This window comes from Podarcis muralis, chromosome 16 (genome assembly GCF_964188315.1).
Source record: "Podarcis muralis chromosome 16, rPodMur119.hap1.1, whole genome shotgun sequence".
NCBI lineage: Eukaryota > Metazoa > Chordata > Lepidosauria > Squamata > Lacertidae > Podarcis > Podarcis muralis.
Window position 1 is genome coordinate 14,990,030 of NC_135670.1, and position 27,976 is coordinate 15,018,005.

The window sequence follows — 27,976 nt, forward strand, 5'->3', positions numbered from 1 at the left end:
GAAAGTTAAAGCAACAGTAGACTAAAAACAGATTAAAACTTGCATCGGTTTTCTAAATATCTGGATGGGCTTGTCTAAAGAAAAGTGTTTCTAGCTGGCACTCAAAAGAGTATGGGGATATCAATAGGCAGGTGTCAAGGCTGTTTCCTGCTTGGCAGGGGATTGGACTCGATGGCCCTTGTGGTCTATTCCAACTCTATGATTCTATGAGACGGGAGAAAGTCAGCAATAGCTCACAAGATGCCAGTGAAGTTAACTCTTTAGTCAAACCGAAGCGGTGCAGGCCTAGTGATCACAGCGACTCTTCCGAGTAGCTCTTGCCCCAATGAGGCCGCTGCGAGGACTGAAGGTCCCTGCCTTCCTGCCGCTTCTCTAAGACTCCTCCCCCAGTTCCTCCGCCAGCAGCCTCAGACTCCTTTGTCTTGTCTCTCATTGCTCTGCCCTCTTCATACCTCTGCAGGTTCTGTGGGGAGGGGAGCTGTCACAGCAGGAGGGGGAGACTCCCTAGATTCTTCAGCTGCCAGCCTCGTCTCTCCTGCCTCTGCTTCTAGTCTTCCTGCTCACCAAACCCTGTTGCCTCCAGCTTCCGCCCCCTCCTCCCCCCAGCCTTCCCCCTCTGACCACTCATCATGGTCCCACCACCACTCCCCAGGCTCTGAGCCTTCTTCCCCTGGGGGTTCCCCAGCAGGCGCCTCCCAGCGCTCCTCGGCATCCAGCCAAACCACGACAGCAGGGAGTTCCAGTGTGTGGGTGCTGCTGCCACATTAAAAGCTCTGCAAATGCAGAACGCATATTATGTGGCACCTGTCATAGAGCCAGTTCTGCAAACTAAAGCAGTCAAGTGGGTCTATTGCTGGGGGGGGGGGGGGTTAATATTTTTGCAGCAAAGACCTGGGAGGCTGCTGCAATATATTGGCCCCCTTTTCCATAGAAAAACCTTATAATAGTAGATCTTTGGGCATTTGCAATAGTATTTTTAACCTGATAATGCCCCGAGCCCTTTTCCTGGAAGGTTATACCCAGGTATTTAAAAGATGATACCTGTTCAATAGGTCAATTGTCAATTCTCCATTTGTGTCTCATTCTTTTTTTAGAGAACACCATAACTTTGGATTTGCTATAGTTAATTGTTAATTGTTTGGCATGACAATACAGTGGTACCTCTGGATGCGAATGGGATCCGTTCCGGATCCCTGTTTGCATCCTGAAGCGAACGTAACATGTGACTGGCATCTGCGCATGTGCGGGTCACGTTTCGCCGCTTCTGCACATGTGTGTGATGTCATTTTGAGCATTTGCGCATGTGCGAGCGGCGAAACCCGGAAGTAACGTGCTCTGTTACTTCCGGGTCGCCATGGAACGCAACCCGAAAATATTCATCCCGAAGCTACTTCAACCCGAGGTATGACTGTAAACAGTGAGAGATATTAGAAGTTTTCCTAGGGCTACACCGGGAGGGGTGTACCAGCCAATTTAGGGGGTTGGGCATTTTCTTTCTCCATGTTTCCTCCTAAGGAGTTAATATAGAAGTTGAATAAAGTAGGCACAAGGACGCAGCCTTGTTTAACACCATGGTAGGTTTAGATTTCCTTGGATAAACGGCCCTGTTGGTCACACCTAACCCGGACCCGAGTGTTTTCATATAAACTGTGGATGACACACAGTAGACGTCTGTTTATGTTTGAGGCGCTTAGTTTTCCCCAAAGCCTATCTTGTGATATTAAATTGAAGGCAAATTCAAATGTATCCCTATTGTGTTTTATGACTTCCTTGATATTGTATGTGGGCTGGAACTGGTATGTGACCGAAATAATGAATTTCATACATTGCTGGGGGGTGTAATTCAAGGAACCCAGCGAAAGTGCCTTTCAGTTCAACCCCCATCCTCCTTCGGGTCTCCTTTCAGAAATCCAGGAAGAGGACACGCAAGCGGTGGAGGACGGGGTCTTTGACGTCCACCTATGAGGCCGATGCCAGAGGGGGCAGCCTGTGGGGCTGGCGTGTCAGGTGAGGATGGCTGAGGGTTCCTGGTTTCCCATTCTGGTCCTGGGGGTGAAAGGGGTGGTGGATGGGGCTGCTAAGGAGGAAAAGGGCCCCGCAGTGCTTTGCCCTGGCTCTTCCTCGCTCTGAGCTGTGGCTATTGCATAGAGAGCATCCTTTGGGAGTGGAGCCCAGGCCTTTGGGAGTGGAGCCCAGGAATGTGGACCATGCACCCTCCTTTCCAGCTATTTCTGGACAATACAGCTTGCACGATCCTTCAGCATCGGCCATCCTAGTTGGTGCTGATGAGAACCGGGGGCCAAAAGGTTGTGGAAGGAGTTGGGCATCACTCCAATAGCAAAGGCAGTCTCTCCCCTCCTCGGAGTGGGGCAACGTAGAAGCGAGGCAGGGGCAATGGCATGCTTGATGTTTGCAAAAACACACACACAGAAAACTCTTTAAATAAGTACAGTGGTACCTTGGTTCTCGAACTTAATCTGTTCCAGAAGTCCGTTCCAAAACCAAAGCTTTCCAAAACCAAGGCATGCTTTCCCATAGAAAGTAATGCAAAATGGATTAATTTGTTCCAGACTTTTAAAAACAACCCCTAAATCAGCAATTTAACATGAATTTTACTATCTAACAAGACCATTGATCCATAAAATGAAAGCACTAAACAATGTACTGCAGCCACACAATCAATCAGTCAGTAGCTGAACTGGGTTCCACACAGTCACAAAAACAAAACAAAAAGAACCGCAAAAAACAAACTCAAAACATAAGTGTGGCACTCAAAATGGAGCATGTTCAGCTTCCATAAAAAGTTCGCAAACTGGAGCACTTACTTCTGGGTTTGCAGTATTTGGGTTCCAAGTTGTTTGAGTACCAAGGTGTTTGAGAACCAAGGTACCACTGTAAAACAAAATGCACCAAAAAGCAGTGTCTTTCGAAGTGCCTGAGCCAAGACGAAATGCAAATTTGTGCACAAATGAAAGCCGAAAGCAGTTGGCACCATCTCATGAACGAACACGGGTGAAATGGATGGATGGATTGGTCTGCCGATTTGCCTCCAACCCATGTCTTTGTATTTGTCTTTGCAGAACCATCTCCTCCGTGGACACCCCCCCCACCAAGTCCTCAGCCGTGGCCTTCCAGTGACCTCCCCCCAGCTCATGTGGGCTTCTGTGTGTTTTCATGGGGTGGGCTTGAGATATGAAGAGAGGCGGTCCACTGAGGTTTCGTCCGGAGCCCCTCCTTCTCCTTGGACACGCCTTCTGGGGGGTGCTGGGGCCTCTTCCTCCGATCGCAGGCCTTCCCGAAACGTGTGTATATTTGTATCAAGAACTGGACTCAAAGATGTAATAATTATTATAATAAATTTGACACTTCCTGCCTGTCCATCTCTTCCGTTCTCAAAATGCCCCCTGGGTAGGGCCGGGCGATACATGGTTTTCAACATCGCGATATATCACCAGTTAAACATTGCGATATATCGACATATCACAATGTCTGAAATAAGGATGGAGCTATATATTGGCTGGCTTCACGGTTTTCCTCACATTGTGATTTTGCACAACACACACACACACACACACACACGCCATGATTCACAATGTATTGCAGGTCAAAAAGTATGAAACTGTTATCACAATATGGATTTCAAACCATTGGATGATATATTGATATATCACCCAGCCCTACTCCTGCGAGGTTGACCTGAGGAGGGTCTCTCTCTTCCCCTCTCTCTTTTTCTCTTTCTTTGAGACTCCCCACTCTCCTGTGTTTGGCTGGATTCCCCTCCAGGTCCCACTAAGCCCCACTTCCTTTTTCTTTCCTTTGACCAGGCCGCCTCCCAGTGCTTCAGCAGCAGGTGGAAATCCAACAGGTGAAGCTGTCCTACCACCTCTGTACCTCCATATTGCCTAACCTATTTAGAATCAGTTGCAAACTGCCACCTTTGCATGCGCAGAGTGGGTGCAAATTCTCCGAAATCCAACCCACAGCAATGCTGGGCAGGAATTGCCATGCAGCTGCCTTTTGGGGAGGTTGGGGGCGGTGGCGGCGGTAGGGTGGGGGCCCAGGGTGGGGGCCCTGGCATCTTCTATGTAGAACAGTCCTGGGGAGGGGAGCACAGTTGATTGGATGAATATCGATATGATCTCCCCCTTCATTTCTTGTCAAATCGGACAGGGGAAGAAAAGAGAGAAAAAATAAAATAAAAAACCCAGTATTGATTCCTATCCGCCCCCTCCCTCGTGCGTCTCCTCTGGGGTGACAGCTTCTGTTTATCATTCCATATGGCTCATGTCAACACTGCCTTTGCAGGGGCCTGGAATTTCTGGCAAGGTGTTAACACACTGCACAAATCTGCCTCTTGCCCCATATAGCAACATTTCCCTCTGCCCCACAAGCTCACACACAGGGTTAAGGGGCCCCTAACAGCACGCGCGCACACGCACACACACAGCCTTCTTTCTCAAGAGCCCCCCCCTTTTCACTTCTTTGGGGCTGCTGAAAATAAATATTCTACACTACTGTATAAATACTGAGTGGGGGAGGCAGGTTGCATTTCCCTTCCGTGGCAAGCAAAAGGCACTCTGTCAATGCTTAAGGGCACTGTCATCACTTCACGTGTTCCAATGGTCAAGCCTGCTTTTGGAAAGAAACCTGGGCTCTTCTTTCCCAAAGGCAAATTACAAGAGGAGAAAGTCTAAGAAGACAAGGAGCTGGGATAGAGGAGATGGAACTTCACCCTGCAGAGGCACTCTACCTCTGAACACCAGTTGCTGGGGGAAACAGCAGGAGTGGAGGGGGCTCCCTTTTGTCAGTGATTCCTGGATTTGGGTCCCTTCTACCTGCACAAGTCTATGATTTGGTGGCTTGTGGCTGCCCAGTGTGGGGAAGCAGAGGTGGAGCTGCACAGATCTCCTTTGTTCTTGTCCGGCAGGGAACACTCTTAGGAACAGAGGCTCCTGCCTTAAACTAAGTCCGACCATGAGTACATTCAGCTTTGCCCACACTGGCTGGCAGCATCCCTCCAAGGCTTCTGATTGTCTGGAAGAGAGACAGATTCTTTGGGGAGGGGAAGGAGCTCTGCTCCCCTTTCAGAGTTAAGCAGGAGAGCGGGGTGGGGGGGGGGTGGGAAATGAATTATGAAAAGTATTGATTGGTGCATGGATGGCAGGAGCGATAAGCTCCAGGCAGCCTTAAGCGGGCCGGTAAACATGGCCTGGCTCTCAGCTCCCCTCTGGCTAAGCGGATTAAAGGGGAGGGGGAGACGTGACCTTTTCAGGAAAGAACCTCCTCTGCTGACAGCAACTTTGCGCGCGCCCCCCCAGCACCTCGGCTCTGAGCCAAAACAGCTGGAGTGCCTCAAGATTTGCCCCCCTCCCAAGCCTAAGGCAAGTCGCTGTTTCCCAAGCAAAGGGAGCAGGGAGGGACTTGGAGACAATTTTGTGCATTGTTGGGGGGGGTCCCCTGTTAGCGCTTGGACTCCTCCCCTTTGCTTCTGTGGCCACCTCAGACTAGCAAGGGGTCAGGATTGTACTGGTAGGCATAGAATTGTCAAACTGAAAGAGGAACGCCAAAGGCCATTATTCCCACCCCCTGCAATGCAGGCATCATAGACTTTGGTATGGCAACTGGGCACCCTTGGGGAGCTGCCATGTCCTAGCCGCGCCCCCCAAATGCCCTCGGCTTGCCTTGGTCACTTTGGGCCTTTGTGCTGGGCAGCTGGCAATGAGCTGCCATTCCCCACAATGCCCTGGGACATTGCAGGACATTTGAGGGCGGGCCCAGAGGAGCTCTGCTATCACAATAGACATCCACGTGGAGAGATTTGCTAGCCCACTTAAGTCTCTCACAGGGCCCAGCCAGTGAGATGGGAGGCCTAGGACATGAGAGCTTTGCTCCTCAACATCTGGAATGCACAGCTAGACTGCCCCTGGCCATGGAGGCATGGCTATCACAGTAGACGTCCATATGGAGAACCCTACTAGATGAGGCCAATGGTAAAAAATGTCGGGATCTCTGCTCAGCCAAGCTGATAAAGCTCATCTTCCTCCGGAATCGCCCTCCCGACAAATAATTAACGACCTGAGCCTTTGATGAGGCCTCAGGCACATTCCCATTAAGCAGAGTTTCCAGCAGCATGCGGAAGGATGAGATAGTATGAGCTACATGGCTAAAGAGTTTTAGTATCTTCTACGCAGACAGCAAAGAAAAAGACATCCTCTCTCTATGAAAGCAGAGAGCAACTGGAACAAAGGAACAAAGGAACAGGAAACCAGTAACGTCACATTCGTCTCCTCTCCCGCGAGACTTCCAACAGTCTGGAATGTAAACAGAGTCTTGTGACTCCAAAGCACTGCTCAGTGGCAAACAGAAACTACTGTATTTTTCGCTCTATAAGACGCACTTTTTCCCCTTCAAAAATTAAGGGGAAATATGTGTGCGTCTTATGGAGCGAATGCAGGCTCCTTGGATTCATCAATAGCAACGCGAAGCCTCTGAAGCACAGAGGGAGAGCTCCCCACAGGCTCTGGAGGCTTCATGTTGCTTTAGCTGAAGCCCGCTGAAGCCCCCGGAGTGCAGTGGGAACTTCTGCTGCACTCCGGAGACTTCAGGCAGCTACCCGCAAGCCTTCGGAGGGCAGCAGGAGTTCCCGCTGCACTCTAAAGGCTTGCGGATAGCCGCCTGAAGCATGGAGAGCGAGAGCGGTCGGTGCACACCGATCCCTCTTGCTCTCCAGGCTTCGCTGGAGAGGCGCTGCACAGTTTTCCCTCTCTGCGCAGCGCCCCTTCAGCGAAGCAGGAGGAGAAATGGAAGGGGCTCCGTTTCTCCTGCCGCTTCGCTTAAGGGGCGCTGAGCAGAGAGGGGGAGAATTTTTTTCCCTGTTCTCCCCCTCCTATAGTCCGGTGCGTCCTATAGAGCGAAAAATACGGTAACACAATCTAGTCCAGCATCGTGACTTACTTCACAGCGGCCAGCCAGGTCCCCCAAAGGGGGGGCCCACAAGCAGCACCTGAGCGCAAGAGCCCTGTGCCCCCCACCCCCGGTTTCCTGCACCTGGTATTCAGAAGCATTGCAGGATCAACAGCATCAGATGCAACTATACCGTTCGGGGTTGGGACTCAGCATGGTCTCTTTTGAGATGGCTCCCTCGGCCTCTGTTTCTAGAAGGCAACAGGTAGAGGCAGGATTTGGAGAGGAGTGGGGTGGGTTCAGGGTGTGGAAGTTCCTCCTCCTCCTCCTCATGATTTTTTATTTTTATTTTTCCTTGGAACCACGCTCAAAGTGACTCACAACAACGTACAGAATAAAACAGAACAACATTTCGAGATCAGAAACAACACAGTTTAAACTAAAAGTCACCCTAATATTGACAGGACAAATAAACATCTCAGGTTAATAAAGTCAGAAACAATGCCCAGCAATATGAGAGATCCAAATAGCAGCAAAATCAATATGCTGCCCCCCCCCACAGGCGGGGTGGGGGGGGTAAAGGAGGTGGGAAATTTGGTGTCCCCTTGATGGTTCCAGCAGACTTCCTCCTGTAGCAGTTGTGAATTTATTTGTTTGTTTATTGAATAAATTCTAGACACTGCTTGGTTCTAAATGAAAAGCCCAAAGCGGTTTACAATAAGGCCAAACAAGAAAATCAAGGGGAAAAATAATACAGCAATGAAAATCTAAAACAGATTGAAATTCATGTCGACTTGCTATGCATCTGGTAGGCTTGTCTAAGCGAGAATGCTTTGAGCAGGCAAGGAAATGGATACAGAGAAAGCGCCTTCTTGACATCAATAAGCAGGGAGTTCCAAAGTGCAGGTGCTGCCAAATGACGTGGAACAGGTATGATTTGGCACCGGCAGTCATGCCAGTTGAATTAAGGGGTTGCCTTCCCCCCTCCCCAATGACCTGAGCCCTGGAATCAATCTAAAGGGTGCATTCATAGGAGACTCTTCCTCAAGGCTACTACAGTGGTACCTCGGGTTAAGTACTTAATTCGTTCCAGAGGTCCGTTCTTAACCTGAAACTGTTCTTAACCTGAAGCACCACTTTAGCTAATGGGACCTCCTGCTGCTGCCGCCGGAGCACGATTTCTGTTCTCATCCTGAAGCAAAGTTCTTAACCCGAGGTACTATTTCTGGGTTAGCAGAGTCTGTAACCTGAAGTGTCTGTAACCTGAGGCATATGTAACCCAAGATACCACTGTATTGGCATGTTGTGTGTGTGTGTGTGTGTGTGTGTGTGTGTGTGTGAGAGAGAGAGAGAGAGAGAGAGAGAGAGAGAGAGAGTCTGACTTTGTACCTTTCTGAGCAGATGGGAGGTTTGCCCCCATCTGGCCTGGCATCGCTGGCGTTTTCACTCCCACAAAATGCCACGAGATGGGTGGAAATGAAAAGAAAAAGGACGAAGGGTTACGCTGAATAATTCATTTGTGGCAAATTAATTATGCATTAATAAATAAGGGTTTAACCATCGGCTACAACATGTGCATTAGGTGACGGGTTGCATGGTTGCAGGCGATGGGTGGCATTTGAGGTGCTGTGGCACTTTGAACAGAGGGGCATAGGAGGGAAGGCTCGGGGGGGGGGCAATTCCTGGCCCCCTCTTACCCTCCACCCTCAGTAAGGCATCCAGAGAAAAGTCACTGCCACAGTTCCTGCTAATCATTTAAATGCAACCTTAAGTGGTTTTTGCTGCACCTTGTTCAATAAGCCACTAATCTGGTAGGCATCTTAAGCCTGTCCTCCCAGGGAGGTTTACTCCAGTGTAAGCACCTGCGTTGCACTGCAGTCTGGGTTTGTGGCACTCTCAACAGAGTCCGTCAGGCTGTTCCAGTCTGAGGCATTTGGCTGCTGTGCAACCTGTGCAGGTTGTGTCTCGTGTGACCCCCCAACGCCCTTTGTGATATTGCAAATGATGGTGGAGTCTGCCCTCTCAACCCTGCCCTCTCAACTGGTGTGTGGCTGAAAAACTCCCACGAGTTATTTCTTTATTGCATCCATCTCCAAACCTTTTCTCCAAGGAGCTCAAACTGTGGCACACATGGTTCTAGCCCTCCTCATTGAATTCCCACAACAACCCTGAGAGGTAGGTTAACCTGAGATGCAGGGATTGGTCTAAGGCCATAGCTGTCAACTTTTCCCTCTTGCGAGAAATCCTATTTGGAATAAGGGGATTTCCCTTTAAAAAAGGGAACAGTTGACAGCTATGCCCAAGGCCACTTGGGACGCTATAAATAAGTCACAAACTAATCGTTATAACAAAAGGAAAAAAAAGCTATATGTAAAATCACATAGACAAAGTTTTATGCTCTACAGCACCACCTGGTGTCACATGTTTATAACGCAGTTTTAGCGTCGTAAATTGGCTAGTGTAGCTGAGTCCTTTGCGTCCAAGTGGGGATTCAAACCTTAGTCTCCCAGGTCCTCATCCTCATCTGAGCAGCAGAACAACCCTGTGAGGTAGGTTAGGCCGAGAGGGAGGGATGGAGGATTTGAACCCTGGTCTCTCCCAAGTCCTAATGCAGCATTCTAACCACTACACGACACTAGCTCTCTGCTGCCCTTGCTCATCTGCTTTGAATAGCTCAGGGGACAGAGCACAGGACGGCTATGCCTTTTTCACAGATGGGGAAAACTAAGGCTTCTTGCAAAACTTCTCTTTTAACCGGAAGGCACTTCAATGTTCTCACTGTAGTGACAAAACAAAGAACAGGGAGGTGGATGACTTCTCTTTAAAGAGGGTTATGTATGTATAACCTCTCCCCACCCCCAATTTTTCATGTGCAAGAGCTTGTTGTTCACTTAACGGTTTATTTTTAAAACTTCTATCCCCTCTCAGGGCAGGTTACAGCAATAAAGTGTACCAAAAAAGCCAACAATAAAATATTAAAACCAATCTAAAATAAAAAAAACACCAATCCAGACATCATACTAGTATATCAAATTTCTATAGTCCAAGCATCACTTATACTAAAAAGCCGGGCGGAAAAGATACATTTTCAATTGGTGTCTAAAACTGAACAAATGCTAGAATAATATAAGGAAATGAGTGAGTTTGGGAACGTAGGAGAGAGGAGGAGAAGGAGGAATAATGTTTGCATCTTACTTTCCAGCTTAGCGGTCTTGTTTCTTAAAACCTTTTCCCCAGCGAAGCTAGTTAAGTATGGAACTCCCTGCCACTTGGATGGCTTTAAAAGAGGATTGGACAAATTCATACAGAAGGTGAGAGCTAATAGGTTCTTGTGGATCCTCCAGGTCCAGAGGCACTCTATCTGGATTCCTAGATCCTCAGGGGCATTTGCTTACTCTGAGAACAGGATGTTGGATTTGACAGGCCCCTGATCTAGTTACAGGACTTGTAAACTGTTTGTTTGCAAACCATTCTCTAACATTTTAAACACAAGTTTCCAAAAACAAGCATAACACGGCATAAACGTCGACAGTAACCAAATTAAAATAATTAGAGCCTACCAGTAAAACAAGCAGGAGATAAAAAAAATACCCAACGCAAGACAATAAAATCCATCTCATTTCACATTCTTCTTGAGTTCCTGTCGGCTTCCTCCCTCCTAATTACAAACGATCATGCAGGAACTACCTCAATCCAGAATTACTGTTTTTCCTTCCTCAACTACCGAAATAAATAAAATATCAAATCACATACAGATCATAGTTACTTATTTATAGGCTTCCTAGTCCACCTTGTTGCACGTGGCCTCGGGGGATGGCAAAGAGCCTTTGATTGGCAATTAAGCCTCGCCGAAAGGTGGCATTAACGAGGCCTGGCCAGAGGGTGACCGGATCGTGACCCTTTCCAGCAAACGCTGCTGTTCTTATGGCTCCGATTCAGCAGCAAGCAAAGATTCAGCAGGTCTCTCCTCATGTGTAGGTTTGCAGCTGCACCTGTTGGGTTTCTTTATTTGACCAGGTTCTGCAACCGATTAAAGTACAGTGGTACCTCGGGTTAAGTACTTAATTCATTTCGGAGGTCTGTACTTAACCTGAAACTGTTCTTAACCTGAAGCACCACTTTAGCTAATGGGGCCTCCTGCTGCTGCTGCGCCGCCGGAGCACAATTTCTGTTCTCATCCTGAAGCAAAGTTCTTAACCTGAAGCACTATTTCTAGGTTAGCGGAGTCTGTAACCTGAAGTGTATGTAACCTGAAGCGTATGTAACCCGAGGCACCACGGTAACATAGCCAAGGGGCTCCTCACACAAGACAATGCCCTGGACAGACTAGATGCAAGCTGCTTTGGATTGCCCTGGACACAGTGGCGTAGCGTGGGTTGTCAGCACCCGGGGCAAGGCAAGTAATTTGCGCCCCCTAACCCATGGATTTGCGCCCCCTAATCCGTGGATTTGCCCTAACCCCAGATGTTGCGCCCGGTGCGGCCGGCCCCCCCTGCACCCCCCACGCTACGCCACTGCCTGGACAAGACAAAACAACGAACAAATTTAATAAATACCACAACCACTACTGCTTCTAACCATTATGCCAATTACTGGGGTGGCTCAGAGCAAGGCAGCGGCAGGGAGCCCTGTTGGCACCCAGGCAGCTGCTTACGGATGCCTGCTGTGCTGGCGCCATGCCTGGTATCTATAGCAAGGTTTCCTGTTAACCTGGAGAAAATATGAAGTTACTGGAAGTGGAACAGAAACCAGGCGCTTCTTTAAATCTGCACAATCTACGTGTCAGCAAAACCGGGGATTATGTTTTGTAATTTGGCACTTTGTCCTCCTCCCCACCCTGGGCTGATCAAGGAATACAGGGCTCAATCATTGGGGCACGTTTTTAAACTGCAAAAACCATTATATAGGAACATGAGAAGAGCCTGTTGGATCTAGCCCAGTCTCTTGTCCTCACAGTGGCCAACCAGATGCCCCTGGGCCCTTTAACTTCCATGGGTCTACTCTTGAGTGAAACTTAGTTGGCAGTGTGGTGTAGCGGTTAGAGTATTCGGTTATGAACTGGGAGACCAGGCTTCGAATCCCTGCTCAGCCATGAAGCTCACTGGGTGACCACCGCCTCTCAGCCTAACCTACCTCACAGGGCTGTTGTGAGGATGAAATGGGGGCAGGGGAGAGAACCACGTATGCCACCTTGAAACCCTTGGAATAAAAGGTGGCGTGAAATGTAATAAACACCCACAAGGAACAAAATAACAATTCTAATTCTTCCACTTTCCCTCCTTCTCCTGCACAGCACAATCAAGGTAGCTGTGTATAGATTGAAGAACCCATCAATAGGAGGCAAAACTTTGCCTAAACGTGCCAGATTTATTTATTTATTTTTGCAGCATCCTTCAGGCTAGGTTGGGGTCTGTGGTCTACCCCTGCTCTCCCCCAAGCAGTGATCCTTGGGAGCTCTCCTCCACTTTGACTGCACACACTGGCTGGCTCCATGGCTCTTGGAGGTGGGTGCACATTTTCTGCTGAAAGCCTTCCTCATCCGTTCAGCACTTCTGACACCATGTCGTGCTGCTAATCGGGCTTAATGAAGCTGCATCTTTGTCAAGGAGAGAGGAATTGAAATCAAATGCAAGGAGCTGGTCTGCTCTGGTGTAGAAAGTCTGCTTTGCCTGCCTAGACAGACCCCTCCTCCTCCTCCTCCATTCCAGCCCGGTTTTATACTCTTATATAATGGTGAAACAAGTGAGGCTGGTGTAGACCCACCACAAATCTGTGGTGGTCCTGATGAGAAGCGTAGTGAGAGGCAAAAAAGTTAAAGCCCCCTCCCCCCCTCCTGACCTGGACCAGGCTCCCTATCCTGGGCAATTTATGTCACTCCCCACCTATTAAAGGCACAGGTGCATCAATGACATGCCATATTTGCCCTCAGTTCACCTAGAGCGCAATCATCTGAGGTGCGTCTACTCAGATGTAATTTCCACAAAACCAAACGAAGCCTATTCCCAAGTCAGCTTGTGGAGGATTCCTTGGAAATGTGGTCAGCCAACCCCACTGAGGGCAGGGGGGCTGGACTTGTGCCCCTAAGTCCTGCCCTGATGGCAAGGCTGTAAGAAGCAGACGGCCAAGCCTGAGCCCCCTCCCCACCCCAATGCCCCTGAAAAGAGAGCTCAGCTCAGTCCTCCTGATGCCATCAGAGGCTGCGTCTAATTAGTGGTTTTTCTGCGGCTGCCTGAGAGTGCTCTGTGGCTTCGTTCCTGGAGTGATTTGACGGCCTCTCGGAGGCTCTCGGGCCCATTAAGACGGAGGTCTTGGGGTGGCTAATGGGGAATTGGTTGGTGCCTCTCCTGATACTTTGGCGGCAGCCAGGGGTGAGGGGTGGCATGCTGTTTTTACAGTGTCTTGGGTTTTCCGTTTGAGAATCCGTCTCCAGCCGCAGTGGCGTGGCTGGCTCTTGGGACTGGGCTTGCTGCTGCCCCTTAGTTTCCACCTGAGTAGGGCCACTTCAGAAATGCAGACCCCCAACCTGTGCCCATTGCATCTTGGTCTGGGGCAGGGGTCAGCAACCCGCGGCTCCGGAGCCACATGTGGCTCTTTTACACCTTTGCCGCGGCTCCGGGGCGGATACTAGCGAGGGGAGGAGGCGCATTGTGTGCCACAACACTCCCCGCTGTTTTAAATGTCGCAATGGTTTTGCGGCTCCCAGTTTTTTTTCTTCGGTCCAAGTGGCTCTTTTTGTCTTAAAGGTTGCAGACCCCTGGTCTGGGGTATGATGGTGGAGTCCAGCAGGGTCTAACCAGGAATAGTTTGCAAAGGACAGCAGCAATCTCTTTCTCTAGAGGGCCACATGGAATGAAACTGGGGGCAGGAGGAGGAGGAGGGCAGAGATAGCTCAAGCTTTGCAAACAGAAGGGGCCCAGGTTCAATCCCCACCCCCCTAGGGGACTCTTGCCAGTCAGGGGGGATGATACCAAGCTGGATGGGACAATGGGATGACCTGGTCAAAAGCAGCTTCTGGGGGTTCAGGGGAGAAGAAGGAGAGTTTGGATTTGATATCCTGCTTTATCGCTACCCAAAGGAGTCTCAAAGCAGCTAACATTCTCCTTTCCCTTCCTCCTCCATAACAAACACTCTGTGAGGTGAGTGGGGCTGAGAGACTTCAGAGAAGTGTGACTAGCCCAAGGTCACCCAGCAGCTGCATGTGGAGGAGCGGGGAAGTGAACCCGGTTCACCAGATTACAAGTCTACTGCTCCTAACCACTACGCCACACTGGCTTCAGCACTCAGGAGAATGGCCTACTGTGCCTGTGAAAGGTCCCGAGCTTTTGCCATTCTGGCAGCCTCCTGATACTTGAAACTCCAACTTCCACAACTGTTTTGGACTCCCATCAAAGTTCAAAACATCTGGAGGGCACCAGATTGGTGAAAGCTGAGCTAGAAGGATGCTGAGTAGTAGCTGAGGTGGGCAGCATCTGAAAATGGTTCAGAAGCTGCTGGGTGCTAGGAGGTGGCACAACAGCTTGGAAGTTGAGCTGAGCACTGAATCGCCGTTGGAGGAGCACATGGATGTCACCACAACCATGACTCTGAGTCAGGAAAGGAAGAAAGCTATATGTTGATGAAGAATATCAGAACACGAGTTTGTTCAACCCTCTTTTAAAGCCATCCAAGTTGGCGGCCATCACTGCCTCTTTGGAAGTGAGCTTCATAGTTTAACTATGCTTGAGAGGAAAGATACTGGCTCTGTCTAACTAAGGTGGAGAGGCCCCTTTCATCTCTGAGGATGTGGGATGTAATCCACTGGGAGCAGTCAAAGACAACATTCCTTGTTTTCCTAGAGTGGACATGCAAGGGGATGTTGGTCCAGCCAGTCGAACTTCCTGTTCCTCCTGGCCTGGAGCATCCTTCCTTGCATGTGATTAGTGGTTGGGCGTGACCTTTCCAGACCTGGTAAAAGGCCAAGGCATGCTGCCACTCTCTTCCTTTTTCCATCTTCCTTTCATCCTGCGAACTTCCTGGACTGAACTGCTGGCTGCCAGCCAAGCAGTCCCCCAGGTCATCTCCCTTATGGGGTAAACCTGTTTGTATATGTTTGTAACTTTAAGCCTAAAGCCTGCCTTCAGGGATCACACTGTGCTCTGCCTGATCATGAGTAAACTTTACATTTATTGCTTATGAATAAGACTGTGATGTCTTTATTTTTTTAGGATGGATTCAAGGATGGATTTCAATGTGCACAAGCCAGATTGAATTGCTTATTGTCTTAAGAAACTCACACAAGTTTGCAACTAGTTTTCTGCTGTGTAAAGGGGGAATGCACTCTGCTAAGTAAAGGAACTTGCTAGCACAAGTTAGGAAGGATATCAATAAACAATATATCCTCTCCTGCCACCCTCAACATTCCCACACAGGACACACACACAATGTCTCCTCTCTCAAGGTAAGGATGGAGAAGGGAGTAGGAAATAAGGTCAATGCAAAGTGTATCAGTCTGTCAAGTGAGGGAAGGTCAGCCCAGGTTAAGTCAAAGACAGTCTAGGGAGCATGGAGGCTCCCCCTCAAATCTTCAGTACAAGCTGAGCTGCATCTCAGCACTTCCAGCAGAAACTTCCGTTAGTCCAAAATGCGGCTGGATTATTATTGTTAATCAGGACTGAATCATTTTGATCCTGTTCCTCCATTGCTTTGCTGTCTGCATGGGTTTCCAGTTGGCTTCTGAGCCCAATTCAAACGGCTGCTTTTGATCTTTCACGGCTTGGAAAATCCTCATGGGAGACCCAACTCAAGAGAGCCCCCTGCTGAGGGTGGGGTGATGGGTGGCCACTGGGGAGAGGGCATGTTTGGGGGTGGTGCCCCAAATTTATGAACTGCTCTCCCCAGAGAGGCTCACCTGTTGCCACCTTTCCGGTGTTTGATGAAGACCTTTATATTTCCCCTGGGCCTTTCAAAACCACTTAAAACTGCTCAAACGTTTAAGCTCCTAGTCTTCTGAATGAGATCCCAGTCAGATGTATTTCTTCTGTGCTGTTTGAAAGGCTTGGCCCTGTCGATCTTACTCTCTGCTGTTGGAGTTTCCAGTGTTGCATTAATTTATTGTTTTCGTGGTTTGCTGTTATTTCAGTGTTGTTGTGCGCCAAGAACCCTGCAATTATTTATATTACAGCGCGCTCTAAATACAGTATATATTCCTCTTGACGGATTCCAGGTCAGTCTGCAATAAGGCAACAACAACATTCTTCAAGCAAGACCGAGAGGGGACGATTTATAATACTGAAAAGCAGAGAGAGAGAGAGAGAGATGGAGACAGGCCATCAGATGTGTTTAAGATGATGATAAGCAGATAAAAACATTTTGACCTGGTGCTGATGGAAATGGTGGAATGCTGGCACCCATCAAACTTCCTTAGGGTATTCCAAAGTCAAGGGGGGGCAGGTAGGCACCAAAGACCCTTTCCCTTATGCATACATGAGACACCAATGGACAGTCCTTGGAGAAGGTCCTCACATGAAGGTCTTCACATGAAGGCAAGTTGGCATGGGAGGAAGAGCTCCTTCTGACATTTGCCTGCAACCCCTGCTGCTGCTGCCAACCAGGGCAGGTACCCAGCTAGGTGGGCAAAGAGCCCAACCAAGTCCACTGATCCCTGTGAAATGAAGGCCCTTAGGGCTGCCATATTTGGAAGAGCAGAAAATAGGGGACACACACATGGCTGGCTCAGCTGAGGTTTGGGAGCCTCCCAAGTGCACACATGCCCCCCCCCCAAAACCCTGGACAATTCTTGTAAACTGTAAAAATCCACCCAGATGGAGATATTGGCCATTGTAAAGAGGACATGTCAGGAAAACCCCAGACGTATGACGACCTTACAGGCCCTCCTTTCTCCTTCTTTCTTCTGGCCCCATGCAAAAGGTTTAGAAGCAGGAGAGGGAGTGTGTTGTGGTTGCCAGGCATAGACCCTCCAAGTGTCCCGATTGTCCAAGGAAGTCCCAGATTTACAGAAGCCATCCCGGTTTCTGTTTTGATCCCAGGATGTCCCACTTTTCCTTAGAACGGCCCTATTTCCATCGGGGGGGGGGGGAGTTGGAGGGTATGCAAGCAGGCAGGCAGAGGGGGCAGCACTGAGGGTGCCATTCAGGGGGCCAAGCCCAGGCCCTTGTCCCCAGACTGAACAGGAGCAGCCGAGGAAAAAGAGAACACCCCATGGCACGGGATACTTTTTGTGTGTGGAAGCCTCTGAGAAATGAAGGCAGGGGGCATGGAGGAAAGAGCTATTGATGGCTGTTGGCCAAGATGGCTCTGCTCTGCCTAACAATGCTTCTGAACTCCAGCTGCTGAAAACCGCAGGATGGAAGGGGGCTCTTACGGTCAGATCCTGCTTGTGGGTTTCCCTTGGGGCATCTTCTTGGACTGTGAGAACAGGATGCTGGACTAGATGAACCATTGGCCTGATCCAGTGGGCTCTTCTTAGGCTCTGTTGTTAGCTGGGGTCTCACCACTTTGCAAGGCACCCAGCCACTAAGAGGAGGTTTTCTTTATGCATTTGGGAGGGGAAAAGTGGAAAGGGGGAGATCTGCCCCCCTGTAGCTGGAAAAGACCCTGAGCCCTTGCCCACCCCTTGCCCACGGCTCTGTTCTGGCCTGCCCACACCCCAGGCCTGGCCTGCTGCTCACCAGCACAGCTTTTAATTCCTCATTAAAAACTCGTTTTTTCTCCCCTCCTGAGAGACCAACTAATCAGTCCCCGTCAGAGCAGCAGCTGGCATCCTTGGGAAGCTGGCAGGGCCCGATGCTGATGGCACAGCTGTCTTGGGAGAGCCTTTCCTTTAGTCCTCCTGACCTGATGCTGCGACAGGGTTAGGCCAGCGGGAGAACAAGAGGAGCAAAAGGGGTGCAAATTCTTGGGCATACAGTGGTACCTTGGATTAAGAACTTAATTCATTCTGGAGGTCTGTTCTTAACCTGAAACTGTTCTTAACCTGAAGTACCACTTTAGCTAATGGGGCCTCCTGCTGCCGCTGCGCCACCGCCATGTTATTTCTGTTCTCATCCTGAAGCAAAGTTCTTAACCCAAGGTACTATTTCTGGGTTAGCGGAGTCTGTAACCTGAAGCGCCTGTAACCTGAGGTACCACTGTACCAAGTTCTCATAATGTTGTCCGGCCAGCACTTACCTGGAGGTAAGCCCCACTGAAAGGATAGAGGGTTGCTTCTGAGTAGATATGTCTAGAATGGTGTATAGGACCATGGGATCTCTGCCTCCTCTGAATCAGGAAAAAGGCTTCTCACCTGCTTGGTCTCTTGGTCTCCCGTCTGAATTTGAATTCACCTCCCCACCCACCTAATCTTGCTGTTAAGATCTTGTTTCCTCGCAACAAGAGCGAGGAGATCTAATGGCTTCTGCATATGCCGTGTGACAGCAGAGATAATATCATGTATGAATGTTCTCGAGGCATAAGATTTTTCAGTTCCTTTCCCCTCCCCCCCCCCCAAAAAATGTCAAGCAGGAAAACATTCAAGGCAAAAATTCATACAAATTCATAGAGGAGAAAGCTATTGATGGCTACTAGCCTGGATGGCTTATGTTCTGCCTCCATAGTCAGAGGCAGCAAGGCTTCTGAATCTCACTTGCTGGGAACTGCAGGAAGAGAGAGGGCTCTTGCGCACCAGTCTTACTTGTGAGTTTCCCATTGAGGCAACTGGATGGCCACTGGGAGAACAGGATGATGGGATAGAAGGCTCCCCATTGGCCAGATCCAGCAGGCTCTTCTTATATGTTCTTATACCTCATATTTGTGCTTAGTTCGTTTTCTTAGATTTGCATTCAGAAGCCCTGTAGGGGTCCACTTGGGCATTTGGGGACCTTGGGAGGATGTAAAGACTCTGAGAGAATGAACTCTTGTCTATCAGAGCTATTTCCGTGGCACTGTTGGTTTTGATGATTTGGTTATGTTGTGTCCAGTTCTGCGATATTTCGAATTTCATTTTGTGAACCGTCCTGGGACATTGTTATGAAGAGCAATATAAAAATTATATATATATGCTTCTTGGGCTGCATGCGCACTATGGAAAGCACATGGCCTCCCTCAAAGAAACCTGGGAACTGAAGTTTGCTAAGGGTGCTGGGAATTGTAGTGCTGTGATGGGGAAACGGCCATTCCCAGGATTCTCTCTGTGTGTGTGTGGGGGGGGGGGAGTTATGTGCTTTCATTGCATTGTGTGTAGGCAGCCAGTGGCAGAAAACCCAGACGATGCTTCTCCACCCCCACCCCACTCAGGGCCTGAGTCCAGCCAGCAGGGATTTTGTTGCACAAGCCTTGTTGAAATGAAGGAAGCTTTTGCAGGGGGTAATTTGCTGGTGGATTGGACCCTGGCTATGAGTTGGAGTGGTTTGTCTCCCACCGAGGTGTCCTGAAATGTGTGTGTGTGTGTGTGTGCGCGTGCGTGCGTGCGTGCGCGTACACACACACACACACACACACACACACACACACACACAGACTGTCTTGTGCAGGGGCTCCCTCTGGCCTTGGTGTGTGTTGTGGGGCGTCGTCCCCCATTCCAGTTCTTCCCTTCTCTCTCTCTCCTTCCCATGTCTGGGGAGGCAGTGGGCAAGGTCAGGCCAGGGTCTCTCCCCGCAGTGCCTGGGTTTGGATTCCTAACGAGGTCTTCTCGGTGACCTCCCTGACCTCGCTGGCAGGTAGCGTGAGGGGTCTCTGCACACAAGCAAACAACAGCCCAGCCTGCCTCCTCCTGCTTGCCATTTGGGCTGCATGGATTGTATGCAGCAGGAGAACAAATGGATCTGGGGTCTTTTGTGGGGCAAAGGAAATGGCGTATGGAGCTTCTTCTCTGCAAAAGGGCCTGATGCTCAAGACTCCCTGCCACAAGAGAGGCCCAAGGAGGAGGCAGATTTGCACATGTAGAGATGCTCAAGTCATTGCCATGATTTAAGCAGAAATATGCTATAACCCATAGTAGGGAAGGCTGTTTGTTTGTTTGTTGCATTTATATCCCACCCTTTTCTCTCTCAAGGTGGTGTACATAGCTCTCCCCCTTTCATTCTCACAACAGGTGAGGCCGAGAGACTGTGCCTGGGCCAAGGCCACCCAGTCAGCTTCATGGCTGAATGGAGAACTGAACCCTGGTCTCCCAGGTCCAATGCTCTAACTACTGCGCCACACTGCCAGCCAAATTCTACTCAGGGTAGACCCATGAAAATTAAGGGACCCCAGTGAGTCCTGCTCATCCACTTCAGTGGGGAGCCCCTGCAGAACTTCCTAGGCAAAGGATAAGAGCCCAGTCTGGCTAGCTGGATGAAGAGTCTGCCCTGCTTTTGGGAGGGGGCCGCATTTCCTCCTCTGGTGGAGGAGCCCCCCCCCAGTGGTCCTTCCAAGCTTAGTCCCCAGTAGCATAGTCCTCCAAAAGAGCTGGTGCAGCTGGCTGGGACAGAGGAGGCCTCTGAAGGGCACCAGGTTGGCATAAGCACACGACGAGAGGGTCTCCTCCCTCCGGGAGCTTTAGCTGTGATTCCTGCATTGCAGGGGGCTGGACTAGATGGCCCTTGAAAGTCCCTTCCAACTCTACCATTCTGTGATCAAGCAGCACGACGCAACCTTTTCTAGTGATAAATGGCCCTGCCAGGGCCAGCCACGTCGCCCTGCTGGGCTCAGCCTCGGGCCGGTGAAGGAGGCGGCCAGCCAGGGCAGGCCATCCGTCATCCGGAGAGGAGATGTCCCCCACCCTGTTCCGCGGGAGGGAGGGCCTGTCCGCCCCCTATACAGCTAGCCCACGGGGGGCGCTGTTCCACTGGCATGACTTGCGAGAGACTCCCTCCCATAGAATGAGGGGAACTGCAGGTGCGACGGAGCGGGGGGGGTCTTGCTTGCCCCCCGGGGGTGGGGGATGTTGAGGGACAAGGAACCCACCGTTCCCCCCTCTCCCACAGAAGAGGTTGCGACTCCATCCCAGTTCTGAAGGAGAAAATCTTCTGCACATTCTCAGAGACGCACCTTTGTCAAAGGCACGACACTCTGCTCGTCCTGGGCTCCAGACTGCGGTCAAGCCAGCCCCGGGGGGCGGCCCTCGAGGCCGGACGGGGGTTAGGGATAGAGAGGGCGGGGGCTCTGGGCTTCGACGGCAGCCACCCTCAGGCCCTGTAGAAGCCCACTCGCACGAGGAAGACCCTCTCTCAATGCAGGGCTGGCATCTTGTAGCCTAATTCCGTGGGTCGAAGCAATGGGGAGCCTCGGGGGCTCCGGCAGATCCCGACCCCACGCGTCTCTGCCCGGGAGGGAGGGCTACAGCTAGTCCATCTCCTGCCTCCCTCCCTCCTCAGGACTTGGCACGAGGTTGGGCGGGGTCTCTGCTGGCCTCCGCCCTCCCCTTCATGTGCCTGGTCAGTCTCTCCCCCCTCGAGTCCTGCTTCCCCCCTCCCTGCTAAACCTCCCCCCCCCCATTGCCCACCGCTGGCCTCCTTGCAGCGCTGCTTGCACCCCCCTCTCCCCGCCGTGCTTGACTTTAATTGCTTCTGCCAGTCAAGGGCAGGAAAGGTCGTTGCCTGCTCCGCGGGGGCTCCCCTGGCAGCTTCCAGGCTGCTAGGCAACGCGGAGGGGGGGGCGGGCGAGGCTGGCACGGCTGTGCCCCGTCCACCACCACTGCATGGCGTGTGTGAAAGAGCTGGGGTGTGGGGAGCAGGGACGCCCTCGAAGCCCAGGCAACAGCCCCTCTCTTCCCCTGCTCTCTCTGAGCTCACACAAGAGTGGTGCCCCTTCTCCTCCGCTCCTTCCAGGGATGCCCCCCTTCGTGTGCCCCTCTGGGCAGTGCAGCGGGCCAGCTGCCACCTTCCTCTGGATTGCCTCCATCTAGCCCTCGTTTGGCTGCTTCCGGAGAAGTTGGAACGTAGCTCGGGGCAGGGCATCCCAGGCCGGCAGCCCTGGCTCCTCGCCCTCGATGGTAGAGTCCAAAAGAGGGTCCCAAACTGACCTTGCGCTGCCGGCCCAGAGTTGGGGGCTCTGGGGTACCGGACCTGGCATGAGCAAGCTTTCCTGAGGAGGGCAAGACACCCTAGGGGTTATCAGGCCCCCCTCCTGCCCCCCAGATTTGTGTCATGTGGGAGACACGAGGGGACCCATTCACCTTTCAACCCCGGAACTTGGGGCGGGGGGGTTGAGAGGCACCTTGGAGGCTGCTGCCAACCTCCAGACCTGACAGGGCATCATCGCATAAGTTAAACTATGGAACTCCCTCCTGCAGTGATGGCCACCCAGCTAGTTGGCTTCAGGAGGATTGGATAAGTTAATGGAGGAGAGGGCTATTGATGGCTACCAGCCACAATGGCTATGTTGTGCTTATCCTAGAATTGTAGAGTTGGAAGGGACACCAAGGGTCATCTAGTCCAACCCCACTGCAATGCTTCTATGGATGGAGGCAGGAACGTGCTCAGACCCTGCTTGTGGAACCAGGTTACAGGGAACCAGGCAGAGGGTCTTCTCGGTAGTGGCACCCGCCCTGTGGAACGCCCTCCCACCAGATGTCAAAGAGATAAATAATTACCTGACATTCAGAAGACATCTTAAGGCAGCCCTGTTTAGGGAAGCTTTTAATGTTTGATGCATTGCTGTATTTTAATATTTTGTTGAAAGCCGCCCAGAGTGGGCATCAGATGTGTGGGGTGTTAATAATAATAGTAGTAGTAGTAATAATAATAATAATAATAATAATAATAATAATAATAATAATATCATTATTATTATTATCATTATTATTATTATTATTGGCTTCTCCCTGGGGCACCCAGTCGGTCACTGTGACAACAGGATGCTGGACTAGAGGGGCCATGGGCTTGATCCAGCAAGGCTCAGTTTCCGCTTTTTGGTATGCAGAGTGAGCAAGGTTTAGCCAGAGCATCTTGGTTAGAGAGAAGACTTTTCCTGTTTGCAGTCACACTTGCAGAGAGATGCTTGTAAGTAAGCAAATAATAAAAGTTGTTTGTTGCAGGAAATATATTACTCGAATAGACAATTTTCTAGCTCTCGCCTAACTAGCCTAGAGAAGACCAAGGCAGCTCTGTTGGCTCCTTGAGTGGTTAAATATGACCTCCCATCTCGAGGTTGGAGAGGGGGAAACGTGAGGAGAAGGGAGCTGCAAACAGGATGCAACCTGTCAGTCTAAACTTCAAAGCACAGGGAGGTCAGCATAGAGGTTAAAGGTACAGGGGTAGTCTGGGAGCGACCCTGTGAGGTAGGCTAGGCTTGGAATGAGAGGGAGAGAAGATGGGTGGTGCCCTCTGAGCTGGCCCCACTCAGTCTCACATCCATCTTCACTGCCCCACTGCTCAGAAGGATTGACCCCAATGCGTCTGGAGCCCCCAAGCCCAAAGCTGGTCTCACTAGCCCTTCCAGTCCAGTGGCAATTTGGGTGGGGGCTTCTCCTCAGTGACCCCCTCCCCTTGTCAAATCTTTCCTTAGAGATCCAGTGGACACCTGCTGTTAATGGTTTCCTGCCAGCTGGTTAAAGCAATGGCTATTTGCCAAGGATGGATTGTGAGCACTGGTTTTTTAAAAATATTGAGTCTATTAGAAATTTTGAATAGCTGGAGCATTTGCGGGATGTTGTCTTTTGTGTTGATTTTATGCTGTAAGCAACCTGGTGGTTTAAAATAAAAAGTGGTCTGTTTTGATAAATAAATTTTGATAAATAAATTTTGAACAGCCTCTGCCTATGTGTCGCCTTCCAGGTCTTTTCGATTTTGCTTTGTTGCCAGGGGCTGATCGGACTTGTAGTCCAAAACATCTGGAGGATCATAGAATCATAGCATTTTAGAGCTGTGTGGTGTAGTGGTTAAGAGCGGTGGACTCGTAATCTGGTGAACCGGGTTCGCTTCCCTGCTCCTCCACATGCAGCTGCTGGGTGACCTTGAGCTAGTCACACTTCTCTGAAGTCTCTCAGCCTCACTCACCTCACAGAGTGTTTGTTGTGGGGGAGGAAGGGAAAGGAGAATGTTAGCTGCTTTGAGACTTCTTCAGGTAGTGATAAAGCGGGATATCAAATCCAAACTCTCAAACTCTGGGAGGGACCCCTGGGGTCATCAAGTCTAACCCATGGCACTGCAGGAATCCCAGCCACAGAATCCCTGACAGGTGGCCATCCAGCCTCTGTTTAAAAGCCTCCAATGCAGGAGAATCCACCACCTTCCATGGGAGCCTCTCCTAACCTCAGGAAGTTCTTCCTCATGTTTAGTCAGAATCTCCCTTCTTGTCATTTGAATACATTGGTTTGGGTCCTCCCCTCTGGAGCAGAACAAAACAAACTTGCTCCATCTTCCATGTATGTGACGACCCTTCAGATATTCGAAGATGGCTATTGTATCATTTCTCAGTCTCCTCTTCTCCAGGCTGTCTATACCCAGTTCTTTCAACCATTCCTCACAAGGCTTGGTTTCCAGACCCTTGGTCATCTTGGTTGCCCTCCTTTGCACACCTTCCAGCCTGCCAATATCCTTCTTAAACTGGAGGGCACCAGGTTGGCAGAGGCTGGCTTAAGTTCTCTCCCACCCTGCTTTAAAACAGCAACAGCAGCAGCAGCAGCAACAACAACAACAACAAAACAACAAACTTCTGCAAGACGAGGCTTCTCTGAGCCTGGTTGTTCTTCCCTCTTGGGCCCAGATGTGTGGAGCAGCATGCCCACCCTGGGTGTCAAAAACAGAGGGAAATATTCACTTGTAGGGCAGGTATTTGGGGGGGGGGGTATTCTTTGTGGAGCCATTTGCCCCTAGGCTGCTGTTCCCCAACTTTTGACACTAGCCCCACCCTCAGGCGAACTCTCTCTAATTGGATATTGAGAGTATTATGGGAGAGCTTATCAATAAAGGTAAAGGAGCGGAAAATCTGCTAATAGAAACTGTGACCTCAATGGCAGGGCAGGGATGGCCACTCCTGAGTGTTCCTGTGAGCCTATTGGCTTCAGAGGGATTTTTGTAGCTTGCCTGGTAAAAGTCACTGCCAATTAACAGACCTCTTGTTCCTGGAAGAAGGCGCTGTTAGCTCCCTCCTGGGGGCTGGATGTAATAAATACCAGCCCTGGATTCCTCAGGCCTCAGCCTCCAGCCCTCCAGAGTCAAGTAAAGCACCATCCCCACCTGCTGTCAGCCCAAGGAACCAGCTGCACAACAGCATTCAATGGACTTCCGCACTGTTCAATTAACAATTGAGAACTGGCAGTTTTGTTACAGTGATTATGGTCATAAAAAAACTAAAAGTTGAAATGGGTGTGAGAAGGACTGAGCACATGAAGGATGAATTGCGCTTGCAAGAGAACCATGGGAGAAGGGCAGAAACTGTTGTTACAACTGCTAAGGAGAAAAAGATAAGAAAGTTGCGGTGCCTCTTGATTAAACCAGTGGGAACCTGTAGAAGGAAGTACTGCTATATAGGGACATAACTGCCCCTTTGCTTGTTCTTGATCTCTCCATTTCCTGATATGTAGGCTGAAAGTCTAACACTACTAAATATAACCATATCCTCATAACCATATCCTAAGGTAAAGGTAAAGGGACCCCTGACCATTAGGTCCAGTCGTGACTGACTCTGGGGTTGTGGCGCTCATCTCGCTTTATTGGCCGAGGGAGCCGCCATACAGCTTCCGGGTCATGTGGCCAGCATGATTAAGCCGCTTCTGGTGAACCAGAGCAGTGCACGTTTACCTTCCCGCCAGAGCGGTACCTATTTATCTACTTGCACTTTGATGTGGTTTCGAACTGCGAGGTTGGCAGGAGCTGGGACCGAGCAACGGGAGCTCACCCCGTCGCGGGGATTCGAACCGCCGACCTTCTGATCGGCAAGTCCTAGGCTCTGTGGTTTAACCCACAGCACCACCCATGTCCCTGAACCATATCCTAGGCCCATATTAATTGCTTGTGCTGTTTTCCTCTCAACTATTTGCTGGTTGAGGTTGTGCCCCACTGGCCTTGCAATTGAAGACTGGATTTTATTGGCCATCCACGTTGAACCCACAGGGTATTGAGTATTGTACCCCAATATTTCCCCAACAGTTTCAGGGGTGACAGGCATCCATATCACTGGAGAAAAAAGAAGCCAACTGGTCTGGGACTATGACCACTGTCCAATGCAGCAAGCAATGTCTCTACAGCTTCTCAGCGCAGAACCTCCCTGACTGACTCCACCCAGTCTGGCTGATCCTGGGCAGCAAGGAGTACCAGAGGGCCTTCTGTCTCAGTGGAACCTCCCTTGAGCAGCACAGTCTACCGGAGATTGCTTTTTGCGGCTTGTTCTCCAGTCTCATGCTCTGTGCTAGGTTGCTCATTGTTCCTCGCTCCCAGTTCCCAGCAAGTTGCATATCGCTCCGAACGGCTTCCCACAGCCTGGTAGGATTGCATTTACACCTCCATTGCAGCCTCAAGTTTGCAGTCTGGTAGGGGTGCTCCTCCTGGGTCCAGTTCTGTAGTCAAGGCCCAGAGAACTTCTGCCCCTCTTAGGTGGTGAGGTAGCTTCACCCACTCTTGGACAAAGCAGATGAGGCCACAGTGATTTCTGCTTGAATTCTAGCGAGACCAGATCAATGCTAGTTCTGACCAGAACTTTCTCAGGAGACGTTTTTATTTTTTAAAAAAATGTGTTTGTTGCTTTTATATATATCAAACAAACATTAACATTTTGGTACTCTCCCTCCCCATCCCCGAACAACGTCCAAGGTTTTGAACATGTAAAAAGCAATGGTCACTTCCAAATCCCATAGAAACATTGTTCTGTAGAGTCCCACGAGTCTTAGGTGGTCTGTATACATGTTCTTTTTTGTAAGGCATGAGGATAAAGGCAAACCAGGTGTTGTTAAAGCTGTTGGAGTTTTTTTAGTTGTCTTCCTTTGCACTTTTTGTGAGTCCATTTCCCCATCAAAATTAGGTTCCAAGTAGATTTACATCCAAAGATCTCTAACATCAGGCATGCTGCAGTTAACAGATGAACTATTGGGTCTTTATCTTTAAAGTCCCCGGTGCTTCTTCTGCAAAGACTGAGAGTAAGGCAATTTGGGGGTCCATAACTATTGGTTTTGAGGCATTTTTCTGAGAAAATAAGGTTGAGAGCTTTTCCTTTTTCTAGGTTGTTTTCCAGAGGGACGTTGGAGGTTGCTTGGAACTGAGCGCCACAAGACCTTCTGCAGGCAAACGGTCTCTCCCCCCACTGAGCTATTAGGAAGCGGCCGTGGACCAGGTCAGGCAATGTTCCTTTATCCTTTATGTTGCTAAAAGCGTCCATTTTGCCTGGCCCTGGAGAATGCATTGTGGAGAGACTGTTTGGAACTTCTCCCAGCAGACAAAAACAGCCCAGCTGTGACATGTATTTTGTGCACTCTACATTTTTTTTAATTTTATCTATATTGCATGTGTTTCTTCATATATATATATATATATATATATATATATATATATATATATATATGCTTTCGTAGATTTCGTATATATATACACACACACACACACACACACACACATATACATATATATATATATATATGAGAGAGAGAAAGTGGGGGGGGGGAGACTATCTGTCTATTTTCTGAATTTCCTGAGCAAAATTTTTATATGGCTTAATAGTAATAATAAAATACTCTTAAGTGGTTTACATAAAATGGCATAAAATATTAATTAAGAATAGAAATAAAGCCAGACCTTTACAGTAGACATAATAAAAATTATCATAATATAGATGAAATCAAGAGGGCTTTTTTTTTTAACCGACAAATGCATATAGTGAAATTACACACTTATGAACTTAAATACACACAAATGTTTGGCAGGTTTGTCCACATCTCACTATTATTTATTTGGACTGGCCATGGTTTTCTGTGATCTCCAGCTGAAAGAGGCTCCCATCATCACCACCTGCCCCACTGGATCCCCTTAGTTGAAGATCCCAGGGATGGAGCCCTGGGGTGGGGGGATCTTCTGCATGCAAAGCAGATGCCCCCCCCCCCCAGTATTGACCCCCTAGGCCTGAAGCATATTGTCGCAGCATAAAAGATTGCCAGTTGTTGGGAATCTCAATCAGAGAGAGTTCTGCT

At 49.8% G+C, this 27,976-nt stretch overlaps 1 protein-coding gene across 2 annotated transcripts in view; it reads left to right on the plus strand.

Annotated features, from left to right (window-relative positions):
- RASGRP2 (RAS guanyl releasing protein 2) overlaps nucleotides 1-3,374 on the plus strand; it is a 43,507-nt gene extending 40,133 nt beyond the window's left edge. For both annotated transcript variants that reach the window (XM_028710246.2, XM_028710245.2), the window contains exons 16-17: nucleotides 1,907-2,007; nucleotides 3,081-3,374. In XM_028710246.2, coding sequence (XP_028566079.1) covers nucleotides 1,907-1,965 — 59 coding nt within the window. In that variant the 3' untranslated portion in view covers nucleotides 1,966-2,007; nucleotides 3,081-3,374. The remainder of the gene's footprint in view (nucleotides 1-1,906; nucleotides 2,008-3,080) is intronic.
- The last annotated feature ends 24,602 nt before the right edge of the window (nucleotides 3,375-27,976 follow it).